Source organism: Colias eurytheme, chromosome 8, assembly GCF_061535395.1.
Source record: "Colias eurytheme isolate Ceu_HAF_F1 chromosome 8, ilColEury1 Martin Lab GWU primary, whole genome shotgun sequence".
In the NCBI taxonomy this organism is placed as follows: Eukaryota; Metazoa; Arthropoda; class Insecta; order Lepidoptera; family Pieridae; genus Colias; species Colias eurytheme.
In genome coordinates, this window is record NC_142987.1 from 10,138,181 (window position 1) to 10,150,040 (window position 11,860).

The window sequence follows — 11,860 nt, forward strand, 5'->3', positions numbered from 1 at the left end:
GAAAAAAATTTAGTGCACATTTTTTCGTTACGCGTGACATTTTTCCGTTACGCGCCATCTTTTTCTTATCCTACCACGCGTGATTCGACGTATTTCTGTAAAGTTGCATATAGTAAATTATTTTTTTGAAAAATAAGGTCATAAAGAAATTTCACTTCTTACGTGTGTACACTACTACACACACACGTTTTTTTCTTATTTTTTTTTTGTTGTGAAAAGGGAAGCACTTTTTTGATGGTTTCAAGAAATAAATAGGTACTTAATAATGAATGTTGTCAAGACTAGTTATTATGTAGTGAGCGAGTAAAGAGAAATGGCAACTATTAAAAATATACTACAAAGCTTGTTTTTTGTTGTTGCTTCGACTTATTTTTTATTGTAGTACATATTTCATTTAGATAAAGGAAGATTCGTGCAAAAGCACAATCTTATTTTAAATTGTGCAAAAATGGCTTTCAGAGAAAACACGCAAAAAATATGATTGCTTTTAATAAGTGACTCTGTCCCTGGAGGACCCAGAGCTGTGTGTACTGTAGATAACTTCTTTGTTGCCTGTAACACGATAACTTTGGTTCATAATGAATCTATCGCTTAAAACTAGATTCAGTGTACATTGCTGCTTCTGTCCTAACTCTATGTTTATCTTTCATACTTACTGCGCAATGTACTCGCAATATTCTAACGATTAGAATGAACGTTACTTTGTGGTCGAATAGTCAAGGGGTTATAAATGATTTAACTGTATGTACTCAAATGTTTCAATTGAATGATGAGTTTGACGGATTTTAGGCTCCCCTTTGTTTATTGTTATTGAAATATTTATTGTATGAGAAAGGGGGAACATATTATGCGAGTACTTCCTTTGAATAGTACTTAACACATAAGCTAAGGTGAAATCGATCTCTGATGAAACTTAAAGAAAATATTTGATCTGATTCGGCCTAAAAGGCTGATCACCTACTTGCCTGGCAAAAATTTGAATCGATGAAATAATTACGAATTGCATTTTCTGCACATCTATAATTCCAAAAATAATAGTACTAATAAGAGTGTAGCTACAAATATAAAAATAGTGACAAAAAATTACTCTTGTTGCCAAAAATTATATTCATCACTACATAGTTTATGTATAACAAAGTCGCTTTCTCTGTCCCTATAAGTCCCTATGTATTCTTAAAACGTTAAAGCTACTCAACGGTTTTTTTAATAGATAGAGTGGTTCAAGAGGAAGGTTTTAGTATATAATTTTTTAGGTTTAGACTTTAGACAAAGCGGGCGAAGTTGCGAGCGGGAAGCTAGTTATTAATTATATTAACATCATTATATTATTTAAATATGAAAAATAGCAACACGACTGCTATTACAAACAATATACCTCAAGGTCAGTTCCCAATCATCATAATATTGTTTCTACTATATTTATTCAGATTTGTTATAAAAATATGCTCTGGAATAGATAACAAATCAACAGCGTATATAAATAATAAATAAATGAATATCGCGTTATATTGATATTTATGATTGAGTAACGTCACTTGTTATTTTAGTTTAGCTTTATTTTATAAGCTTAAGCGATTACAATACCGCTCTTGGAAGGTTGTAATTGTGTTTGTCAACGACGTTCTCGACATAGTTTTTTTAATTCGAAACGAGTGTTTTTTTGACGTGACAACGTCTTATAATTCGATAGAGCCGGCTGCACGCACGAAAAAACATGACTCATGCGGCGTTACTTCGCTCTGAGGCGTTTCATGTAAGGCTTGAAGTGCGAGCGAGAGCGCGGAACGAACGACAAAGAAGCACAATCGGACGTTGTCACTTTCAACTATCGTCAGTAAACCGACTTTACAAACAACCAATTTTTTATCAATATGATAATATATATATCTTTTTTCATACTAAAATTCTGCACTAAATTTGTTCAATGACTCAAAATTTTATTAAATTTTTCAGAGTAAATTATATCAAACGTAGTCGTTCGAAAGCAAAGCATTTATCGAGCAACAAGCTAATTTGCTAGCTATAGCATGGCTAGTAAAAGCCATAAAGTCTTCTAAAGATAGCATTAAATAAAATTAATGCTATTAATATTACCACACATAATTACCGCTTCCGCTCACACCTTGAGACATATATCCGCACCACACTACGCACAGCACTCCAATCATGTAATTGACTCCTCTCAAAGATGCTGATTGAACTAGTTGTGTTTTTTATAACTGCGCTTTTAACTTATGCGTTTTACAACAATAAAAAGTTAAAAGACTACTTCCATGACCGGGGAATCAAATATGTCCCGGGAGTACCGGTTTTCGGTAATGCCTTCAATAGCATGTGGAAGAAAAGGCACATGGTCGAAGATATAGATGCTGTGTATAAAGCGTTCCCGGATGAAAAGTAAGTAAGATATGAAGTACCTATATGACAATTTTGTACCAAGAGTCACTAGCGTGATTTATTTGTTAAATTTATTTTGCCGGTGATTGATTACAGTATATTATGTAGTGTAACAAGGTGTGGCAGATTCTTCTGTTTATGGTAAAATAACGATACTGTTTTACCTGACTAAAGTTATAAATGCTTCCGCGTCAGAGAATCTTAAAATGCGCCAGACCGAATTATTTTGGTTTATTATGTTAAATTTGTTCAATCATTATCAGATATGTGGGGTACATGGAAGGTACGAAGCCGATTATAATGCTCCGAGACCCAGAGATCATCAAAGCGGTCACAGTCAAAGATTTCGACCATTTTGTGGATCACAAGGACATCGTGCCGGTCGAGGTTGAACCTTTGTTTGGGGATAGCATGTTTAGTATGAAAGGTAAGATGAAATTTTCAAAAATGAGAGTACCTAAAAGTATTTATTTATATTAATTAGGTGTAACTATTATGACAGTTAAATTGAAATGCTGAACTGAAATTGCAATGCTGGGAAAATGTTAAATTGCAATGCTGGACTTTATCTGTTCTAATATGACTACAATAGTAACATTTGTAAAATACTTCAACCATTCGATTTTTGGGCATTGCTTGAAAAACTGAAAAACTAGAGCTGGAATTAGAAGACAATAAAGTATATTAGAATAATTTAAGTATTTGATAATTTACTATTTATACGCATACGAAGACTTAGGCATAAGCTATTTTAAAACGTGTAGTTGGATATGCTTACGGTGTCTTGAATAATAAATACCCAAGAATATTACAATCATTATAATTAACATTAGCGACACCAATCACGTCTTTCCTTGAATGTTTAACATTTACCTTTTAATTAATAAACATTTAAACAGTAGAAATCTCTGATCTATCAAAAGAATATACATTTTAAATTAGACGCACTTCTCTTTGTATACCTACGGGTCTCAAATTAAATAAATTGGCTCAATGCTCTAAGGTTGATGTTAGTTCAAGGCCGTTGATGCTTTTTATTTAGTCTGCTCGATTTCAATTCGAAAAAATAGGTCAAGTAAGAGGGAGAAATCTTACACATAAATAGAACATTGATTATAAACTCAAATATTGATAAGTAGAGGTCCGCCCCGGCTTCGCCCGTGGTACATATTATTTCGCAATAAAAGGTAGCCTATGTCCTTTCTCGGGTATCAAAATATCTCCATACCAAATTTCATGAAAATTGGTTCAGTAGTTTAGGCGTGATTGAGTAACAGACAGACAGACAGAGTTACTTTCGCATTTATAATATTAGTATGGACTAGTGGTCCGCCCTGGCTTCGCCCGTGGTACATATTTCGCAATAAAAGGTAGCCTATGTCCTTTCTCGGGTATCAAAATATCTCCATACCAAATTTCATGAAAATTGGTTCAGTAGTTTAGGCGTGATTGAGTAACAGACAGACAGACAGACAGAGTTACTTTCGCATTTATAATATTAGTATGGATTATGACTCAAAAATTGATGATTCTAAACAGGGGATAGATGGCGAGACATGCGTACCACGTTGAGTCCAGCTTTCACCAGTTCCAAGATGCGTTTGATGATGCCATTCATGACAGAAATAAGTTCGAATATCGTGGAATATATTAAAGGTAAGAAAGTTCTTACATGTTGTGCTTTCTTTAACTAATGACTGAATGTTGAATGAACGAAAAGTGAAAAAAGTCCAAAATTTTCGCATTTTATCACGTGGTGCGCAGCGAGCACAACTTTTTCGAAGTTGCAAATTGGGATTTTCATCACCCTAACTGATCCAAACAACGTACCAAAAATTCAGAACTACATCGTGCTTTGCGAATTTAGGGTTTTTTAGTGTCGATTTCTACTGGCCTATAAGTATTCTCTTGTGTTTGAGCCTCCCGGTGACTATACTCGCTGTAAAGTGTGTAAAACATCGGCTTAGTAATATAATGAATAAATCGCATTTAAAATGCGTTACAAGTCCCTGAATAAGTCTTTAATTTCTAAAAGAGCGAATGAAACACTTTATTTGCAATACAAAGGGATCAACACGAAAAGTGGGAATTGAATAATACAAAGCTTTTATAAAGATGCAAACCAACTCGCTACATCATCCGATTAATAGCTTAGCCTCTTTAAACGACACAGTTAATTTAACGCTCTATGTCTCATTTATACAGATCATATCGACGAAGACATAAACATTGATGATCTAATAAGAAGATACACGAATGACGTCATAGCTTCAACAGCATTTGGTCTGCAAGTGAACTCCCTCAAGGATAAAACCAATAAGTTCTACACTTTGGGCCAGCAGATTTTCAACTTTAATTTCATCAGCCGTATCCTCTTCATCTTCACAATCACGTTCCCGCATTATGCGAAGGTATTAAAAGATAATAAAGGTTCATATTACCGTTAAGTGGCCCATCTTTACAAAAATATTCCAACTATACCGATACCATTGAGGTATTATTATAGAGAGGACTCCACGAACAAAATCTGTGCAACAAGCGCGGCGGCCGCGGCGCGGGGCGGCTAGTGAGTCTTACAATTTGCAAATATTTTGCCTATTATTACATATAAATTAAACCCAATCAATGTAACAAATAAATATTGTTTATCTTATTAAAAATTATTAATAAACTTATCAATTAAAACCAATCAATGTAACAAAAAAAATTGTTTGAGACGATCGACTCTAACTCGTGTTAGAAAAAGTGTAGTAGCGATGGCCTCTCTAGTACGTAGTACATAGTAACTCAATGACTGATACGTTGTTACTTGGTCAGTGATAGAATTTTTAATTTCGTCTACATTCACAGCCTCATCCTTACCTTCATCTAAATATTTACTTTTAAATTCAAATTCAAACAATTAAGTAACGCAACTTTAAGTAAAATACAATATTTGTTTTTAGAAATTAAAATTAGCGGTATTCCCTCGTGAAACAACATCGTTTTTCAAGAACATTGTATTCAGCACTATGGAGCATAGAGAAAAAAATAATATAGAGCGACCCGATATGATACAACTTTTGATGGAAGCGTCCAAAGGTATGAAATATAAATATATTTCTTTTGGAGTTACGTCTTCTGCATTGCTGTAAGATCATTTTTGCTTTTATGTTTGAAAGTTTTTTAGCGCATGCTATTCAATACTAACGAAGGATCTTTAGAAAATGGTTTCGCTTCGTTTAATGTTTTTCAGAAACTTATCGTACGTTTACTATTACTTATTTACGTACCGGTAAAGACAATGATGGTAATGATTTAATTTTTAGGTGTTGCATCAAGAGTTTCAATTTTTGTAACGATATTTATTTATTTATTAAATCACAGCAATCGAATTTCGTCTCCTCTTCCATATTATATCTGAAGAAATTCGGTGGCATCAAGTTTCTATACAATATATTACGTAGTTAGAACGCCACTGGTAATTTTTCCGTATTTAACTTTAAAATTACTACTACATACCTAACAATTTTGGAGCCTTAAAATAGACCGACATAATTCATATTATCCATTTGTTAATATAGATATGAATAGAATTAATAAAAATACAATATTGACAGGTAAGCTCAAATTGGAAGATGAACCGAATCAAGACGTTGCTGAAGTACCAGAGTATGACTTTAAACCGAAAGCAAGTACAAGAGGTAAGTAATTAATATGCTATGAATGATTATGTCCAATTAGAAAATTTGCTTGAAAAAATGACCTTCGATGTAGATATGCAAATTATGATTACCTGAATTTTAAACAAGTTAAAAAAAAATAATAAAAATTTATTTCACCTTTTGATTGTACATTGTACAATATTAAATACGAAGGCTCTCTTGCTAGGCATAGCCTGAGCTAAGAGTGCCAGTCCCTTCCCTTAATACAAACAAGTTGTTTTTATTTTTCAGTTTGGTCTCAGAACGAATTAGTGAGTCAAGTATTTATTTTCTTCATCGCTGCCTTTGAAAGCTCAGCATCCACTCTTTCTTTGCTCGTACACGAATTGGCATTAAACAAAGAAATTCAAGAGAAATTGTACCAGGAGATCAGAACTTACCAAGAGAAAAATGGAAGTTTGGTCTACGAGAAAATTAGCCAGCTTAAGTATTTGGACTGCGTGTTGAATGGTAATGAAAATATGGGATGTAAAAATGGAATTTAAGCTTTAAAATTGTTTAAATTCCCTTTTATTTGTGACGGGTTCCAGTAATGCTATTTACACTATTCTTTCTGTTTACATTTCAATTTAATGATGTGGGTTGCGGATAAAGCTTATGGTATTATTAAACTGGATATAATTTACCAACTATATTTACCTATATAGATTTACTAGCTGCTCCACGCGGTTTCACCCCCGTGGCTCCACTCCTGTTGCCCGTAGCGTGATGAAATATAGCCTATAACCTTCCTCGATAAATGGGCTATCTAACACCGAAATAATTTTTCAAATCGGACCAGTAGTTCCCGAGATTAGTGCGTTCAAACAAACAAACAAATTCTTCAGCTTTATAATATTAGTATAGATTTATTCCGTTATAGAATTCTGCACCTCTGTACGCTTTATTAGAAGCAAAATCTTATATTGGTTTTGCCTAGGTTCAGAAATGTTTAATGTAAAATGGACACTGATGACTTCAGAAAATTGTCATGTACATTTTTGATGCATTCTTCACTTCAGAATATTACGATACAACGATACTACAATTAGTATCGTTGGTAAAATTGGTTCAACTCATATAACAGGAGAATATATTAATTGGTCATTCATTTTTAAAATATTCGTATACCTAACAAAATTAACTTTGTTGCTTATAGAATCTTTAAGGAAGTGGGCAGTTGCAATAGCATTGGATCGTGTTTGTACAAAAGCTTATGAATTACCTCCACCGAGAGAGGGAGGAAAGCCTTGTGAGGTACGTTTTATTTTACAAAGTTTAAAATCATTTTAATTTCAAAAAGTCACGTAAATTACTGATTAACCGTTACTTTTAAATTATTGAATTATATGTAATGTATCGATCTTTTCAGATTGAATTAATGTATCTTAATACTATTATAAAGGCGAAAGTTTGTAAGTATGGATGTATGGATGTTTGTTACTCTTTCACGTAAAAACTACTGAACCGATAACAATGAAATTTACCACATATATATATAGAGGGTAACTTGGATTAACACATAGGATAGGTTTTATCCCGGAAATCCCACGGGAACGGGAACTATGCGGGTTTTCCTTTGAAAACGCGGGCGAAGCCGCGGGCGGAAATCTAGTAAAGATATATTTATGACCATGTGGACTGATCTTTAGAAACAAACGTTTTTGTAATAAAACTAAGAATAATTTGGAAAATCCAAAAGTGCACGTCTCATAATTTTTTTTAATAAATATTTATTGATTACTAGCGGTCCGCCCTGGCTTCGCCCGTGGTACATGTTTACGTTTTCTCTACATAAAAACCATCCTCGTACTTCAAGGAATATAATAAAAAAAGAATTATCGAAATCGGTTCAGCCGTTCTCGAGTTATGCGCTTACCAACACATTTTGCGATTCATTTTTATATATAAGAAGACTAGCGGTCCGCCCCGGCTTCGCCCGTGGTACATATTTACGTTTTCTCTACATAAAAACCATCCTCGTACTTCAAGGAATATAATAAAAAAAGAATTATCGAAATCGGTTCAGCCGTTCTCGAGTTATGCGCTTACCAACACATTTTGCGATTCATTTTTATATATAAGATTATTTTTGTTTATTTAATAACAATTAAACCACATCGAATCAGACCCTGAAAAATGAAAGGGTTCTATTCCTGAGCATACTCAAGCGTAAGAGAAAAAAAAAAGACTCGATTAGTAAAGTATTTCGGTCACTATCGTGTTAACAAGAAAAAGGATCCGCACATACAGACACACGGACGTCCAAGACAGAACTTTTTTAAACTGTTTTTTAACTAGTTTAAATAACAAAAATGACATCAAAAATATCATGAACGTTAAAAATAGTGTTTTTTCTTAATATGTGTGTGTATGTATTATCTTACAAGTGCAATGTATGATACATAAAGACATTTTAAGTTTGAAAAATCAGATGTTTTGCGCGAAGTGACAGTAGTACCTACCCACCTCAACGCTTCGCTTATGAGGCGTGCAATAATGATATCTTTATTGTTTGATAGGTAAAACCCGGAGATATCCTGTATTGTCCAGTGAATTCACTCCACATGGATCCCAAATTCTTCCCAAATCCAGAAGTTTTCGATCCGGAAAGATTCTCAGATGAAAACAAACAGAATATTAAACCTTTCACTTACCTGCCTTTTGGAATTGGACCGAGAGTCTGTATTGGTAAATAAATACCCTTATTTTAATTACATTTAATTATTTATTTGTTTGACCGCTTCCTTGGTACAGTGGTTGACGCGTGAGCGTGAACCGAGGGGTCCTGGGTTCGATTCTCGGTGGAGACGAAGAAAAAAAAATGTCTTGGTCTGCCCAGACACAGAAGGCTGATCACCTACACAACCCTAAAGAAAATCGATCAGTGAAACAGATATATGGATAATGCATCTGCCCCTTACCCCACTTGGGGACCGGGACTTCACTTACTTATTTTAATTAAATTTAAATAGTTGGGAGCACATTTTTTCAACACATTTTGGAACTTTGTTTAATGCTTATCTTGTTGTAATCTTGCCAAAAGACTGTACTTTTCTACTACCTATGTTATTCCGTATGTATATCTGTAATCTGATATTTTGACCAAATAAATATGTTATTAATATTACTTATACTCTACCACCAGAAGGACGGTACCTACCCAGTCTTTTGGAAGGCTTACGTGGGGATACAGATCCAACACGCAGAGGCCCTTTTGAGAGTTTTAATGTGTTATGGGACATCATATATTATTATGTATTGTTAATAATATTACTTATAATTAATTCACAGGTTTTCGATTTGCCATGATGGAATTGAAGGTGCTTCTATATTACTTGGTGTTAAACTTCGAAATAAATAAATGCCCAAAAACAGCGGACCCCATAGAACTTGCTACAGAGGATGTTAAAATTATGGCCAAAGGTCAGAGCTGGGTGAAATTTGAAGCAAGAAAATAAATCTATTATTTTTTACTTCATTTCCTATGTGTTGTATTTCTGTATGTGTTATATTAAAATGTGTATTATTTGAATGCATTTTTATTCAATTTATGTGTTTATCAAATAAAAACCTCATATAGTTGGTGTAGGTATTCACATTTTTTTATTATTGTGTTTTTGCCTTTAATACAAAAAGAAAGTTATATTTGGTCTGATATGACAAGAATGATGCTCTACTCCGTGATTATATCTAACTAGCGGTCTGCCCTGGCTTCGCCCGTGGTAAATATTTAGGTTTTCTCTACATAAGAACCATCCTCGTACTTTAAGGAATATAATAAAAAAGAATTATCGAAATCGGTTCAGCCGTTCACGCGTGATGCCCTGACAACGCGAAACGGGTATCATTTTTATATATAGATAAAATCAAGTTTTCTCCCGTTTTATACATTAAACATCAATATCAATGGTTAATTTTCTATATTTAGTATTACTCTAGAAATTATTATTAGGTTAATTTCCTTGCTATAGACTCCTAATTATAATAAGACAGAGCCAAATATAAGCTGACATATTAATAAAATTAACAGTTATTGTGAAATACACTTTACCTAATTATAAAGGCTTGTGCACATCATCATTGAGTACCTATGAAATGAATGAGTATCTTTTTAGTGAAATGGATAAATACAATACAATTTTATTTTATTTGTTAAGCTATTGCATAGCTTCTATCGCGGGCCTTGAGCGCGGGGACCGAATCCATAAATTCCGTAACGAAAAAACCTAACACCCCCCGGCACAGCGATGCGATGCTATGCAATAGCTTTACCGCGGCAGTCCCCGAGTGCAACACGTCTTTTTTTTTACTCCAAAGGGTAAATTAATCAATCGATTGATGTTTTTATTCCGCGATTATGAGCTGTAAATCGGAGCACAGTTGAATTTAAACTTTAAATCATGTGTCATAGTTTCTTCCACTAAAAAAAAAGACGTGTGGCACTCGGGGACTGCCGCGGTAAAGCTATTACATGCTATGCCTTCAAGCCACATCTCTGCGCACGTCGGAGTGGGGAGCGTGAGGTTTTTCGTTACTAAATTTCTGGATTCGGTCCGCAATAGAAGCTATGCAATAGCTTAAAAACTCACTTCCTCACACATTGCGTGTATCAGCTATTTATATAGCTCAAACATGATCGCACCGCTATTCGGATAAGAAATCTGGTTCAATGACAAAATAAGTATCTACCTACACGAGTTATCTCACTTCCCTTGATATTTTGTGTTCAAACCGCCCTTTGGCGCCTCACAGTCACGTGATTTATGCACAATCCCTAGTGAAGGCATTGTAGACATATTTTAATAAGCTTAATTTCTATGAGATACTAGCGGTCCGCCCCGGTTTCGCCCGTGGTACACGTGGTACATTTACGTTTTATCTACATAAGAAGTAAGAACCATCCTCGTACTTCAAGGAATATAGTAAAAAAAGAATTATCGAAATCGGTCCACCCGTTCACGCGTGATGCCGTGACGGGTGAAAACGGGTTTCAATTTATATATACCTATATGTAAAATTAAAGAAAACAAATCAAATAAAATATGTAGTGTGTGTATATTTTTATTATGAAGTTAGGTTAGTTACATAGTTCAGTTAACTTAAATAATGTTGCTTTAAAAGGCCCCATTAAAAGCATTAGAAGTAGGTGTTTCTGTAGCTTATGTTTTATTCTGGTACATAACCTATATAACTATCAATTACTTTGACAATTCGTTAATTGGTTTCCGCCTAAAAAAGTTAACATCAACACAAACATACATACCAACATCACCTCATAAAAATCCATCCTTACAACTTTCACATTATTTGCATAATATTCGTAGGGTTTAAAGGATTTTACATTTTCCATCAGGCCTTGCCCTCTGTTAGGTTGCTTTACCACCAATAATGTACGAGGATGTGTAGCGAGGAATGTGTTTTTTTTTTCTTTTTTATATAATTATAAGAGGAGGCAACAGAGCAGACGCGTCACCTGATGTTAAGTGCACTGCGTCGCCCATAGGCACCAGGCACCAGCAATGCCGGGGACATTGTCAGTGCGTTGCCGGCCTTTAAGGTAGGAGTACGCTCTTTTCTTGAAGGTCCCTAAGTCGTAACCGTTTGGAAACACCGCATGAGGAAGTTCGTTGTGTTTGCAAAGAAACAATCATATCGCTTCTTTGAGTTTGAAGTTTGAAGCGTTTAGCGTTTGAAGCAATACTATTGGTTAGTTACAAACATATTCCTCGCTACACATCCTCGCACATTGGTGGAAAAGCACCGTTATCAGAGACGCA

General features: G+C 34.4%; 1 protein-coding gene across 1 annotated transcript; it reads left to right on the plus strand.

Moving 5' to 3' along the window:
• The first annotated feature begins 2,180 nt into the window (after positions 1 to 2,180).
• On the plus strand, positions 2,181 to 9,615 carry LOC149906747 (putative cytochrome P450 9f2). The gene is made up of 10 exons (XM_090104931.1): positions 2,181 to 2,397; positions 2,661 to 2,824; positions 3,937 to 4,053; positions 4,603 to 4,808; positions 5,343 to 5,478; positions 5,997 to 6,080; positions 6,333 to 6,551; positions 7,240 to 7,337; positions 8,603 to 8,771; positions 9,375 to 9,615. Exons 1-10 carry the CDS (start codon positions 2,189 to 2,191, stop codon positions 9,539 to 9,541), a joined length of 1,569 nt encoding a protein of 522 aa, XP_089961057.1. The 5' UTR covers positions 2,181 to 2,188; the 3' UTR covers positions 9,542 to 9,615.
• Positions 9,616 to 11,860: the final 2,245 nt, after the last annotated feature.

What these genes read in the sequence shown, in the direction of transcription:
- LOC149906747 (XM_090104931.1), top strand. Translation starts at nt 2,189, where the DNA reads ATGCTGATTGAACTAGTTGTGTTTTTTATAACTGCGCTTTTAACTTAT. An exon ending in TATCGTGGAATATATTAAAG is followed by an intron (nt 4,054 to 4,602) that starts GTAAGAAAGTTC and finishes TCATTTATACAG; the next exon opens with ATCATATCGACGAAGACATA. An exon ending in AGGGAGGAAAGCCTTGTGAG is followed by an intron (nt 7,338 to 8,602) that starts GTACGTTTTATT and finishes ATTGTTTGATAG; the next exon opens with GTAAAACCCGGAGATATCCT.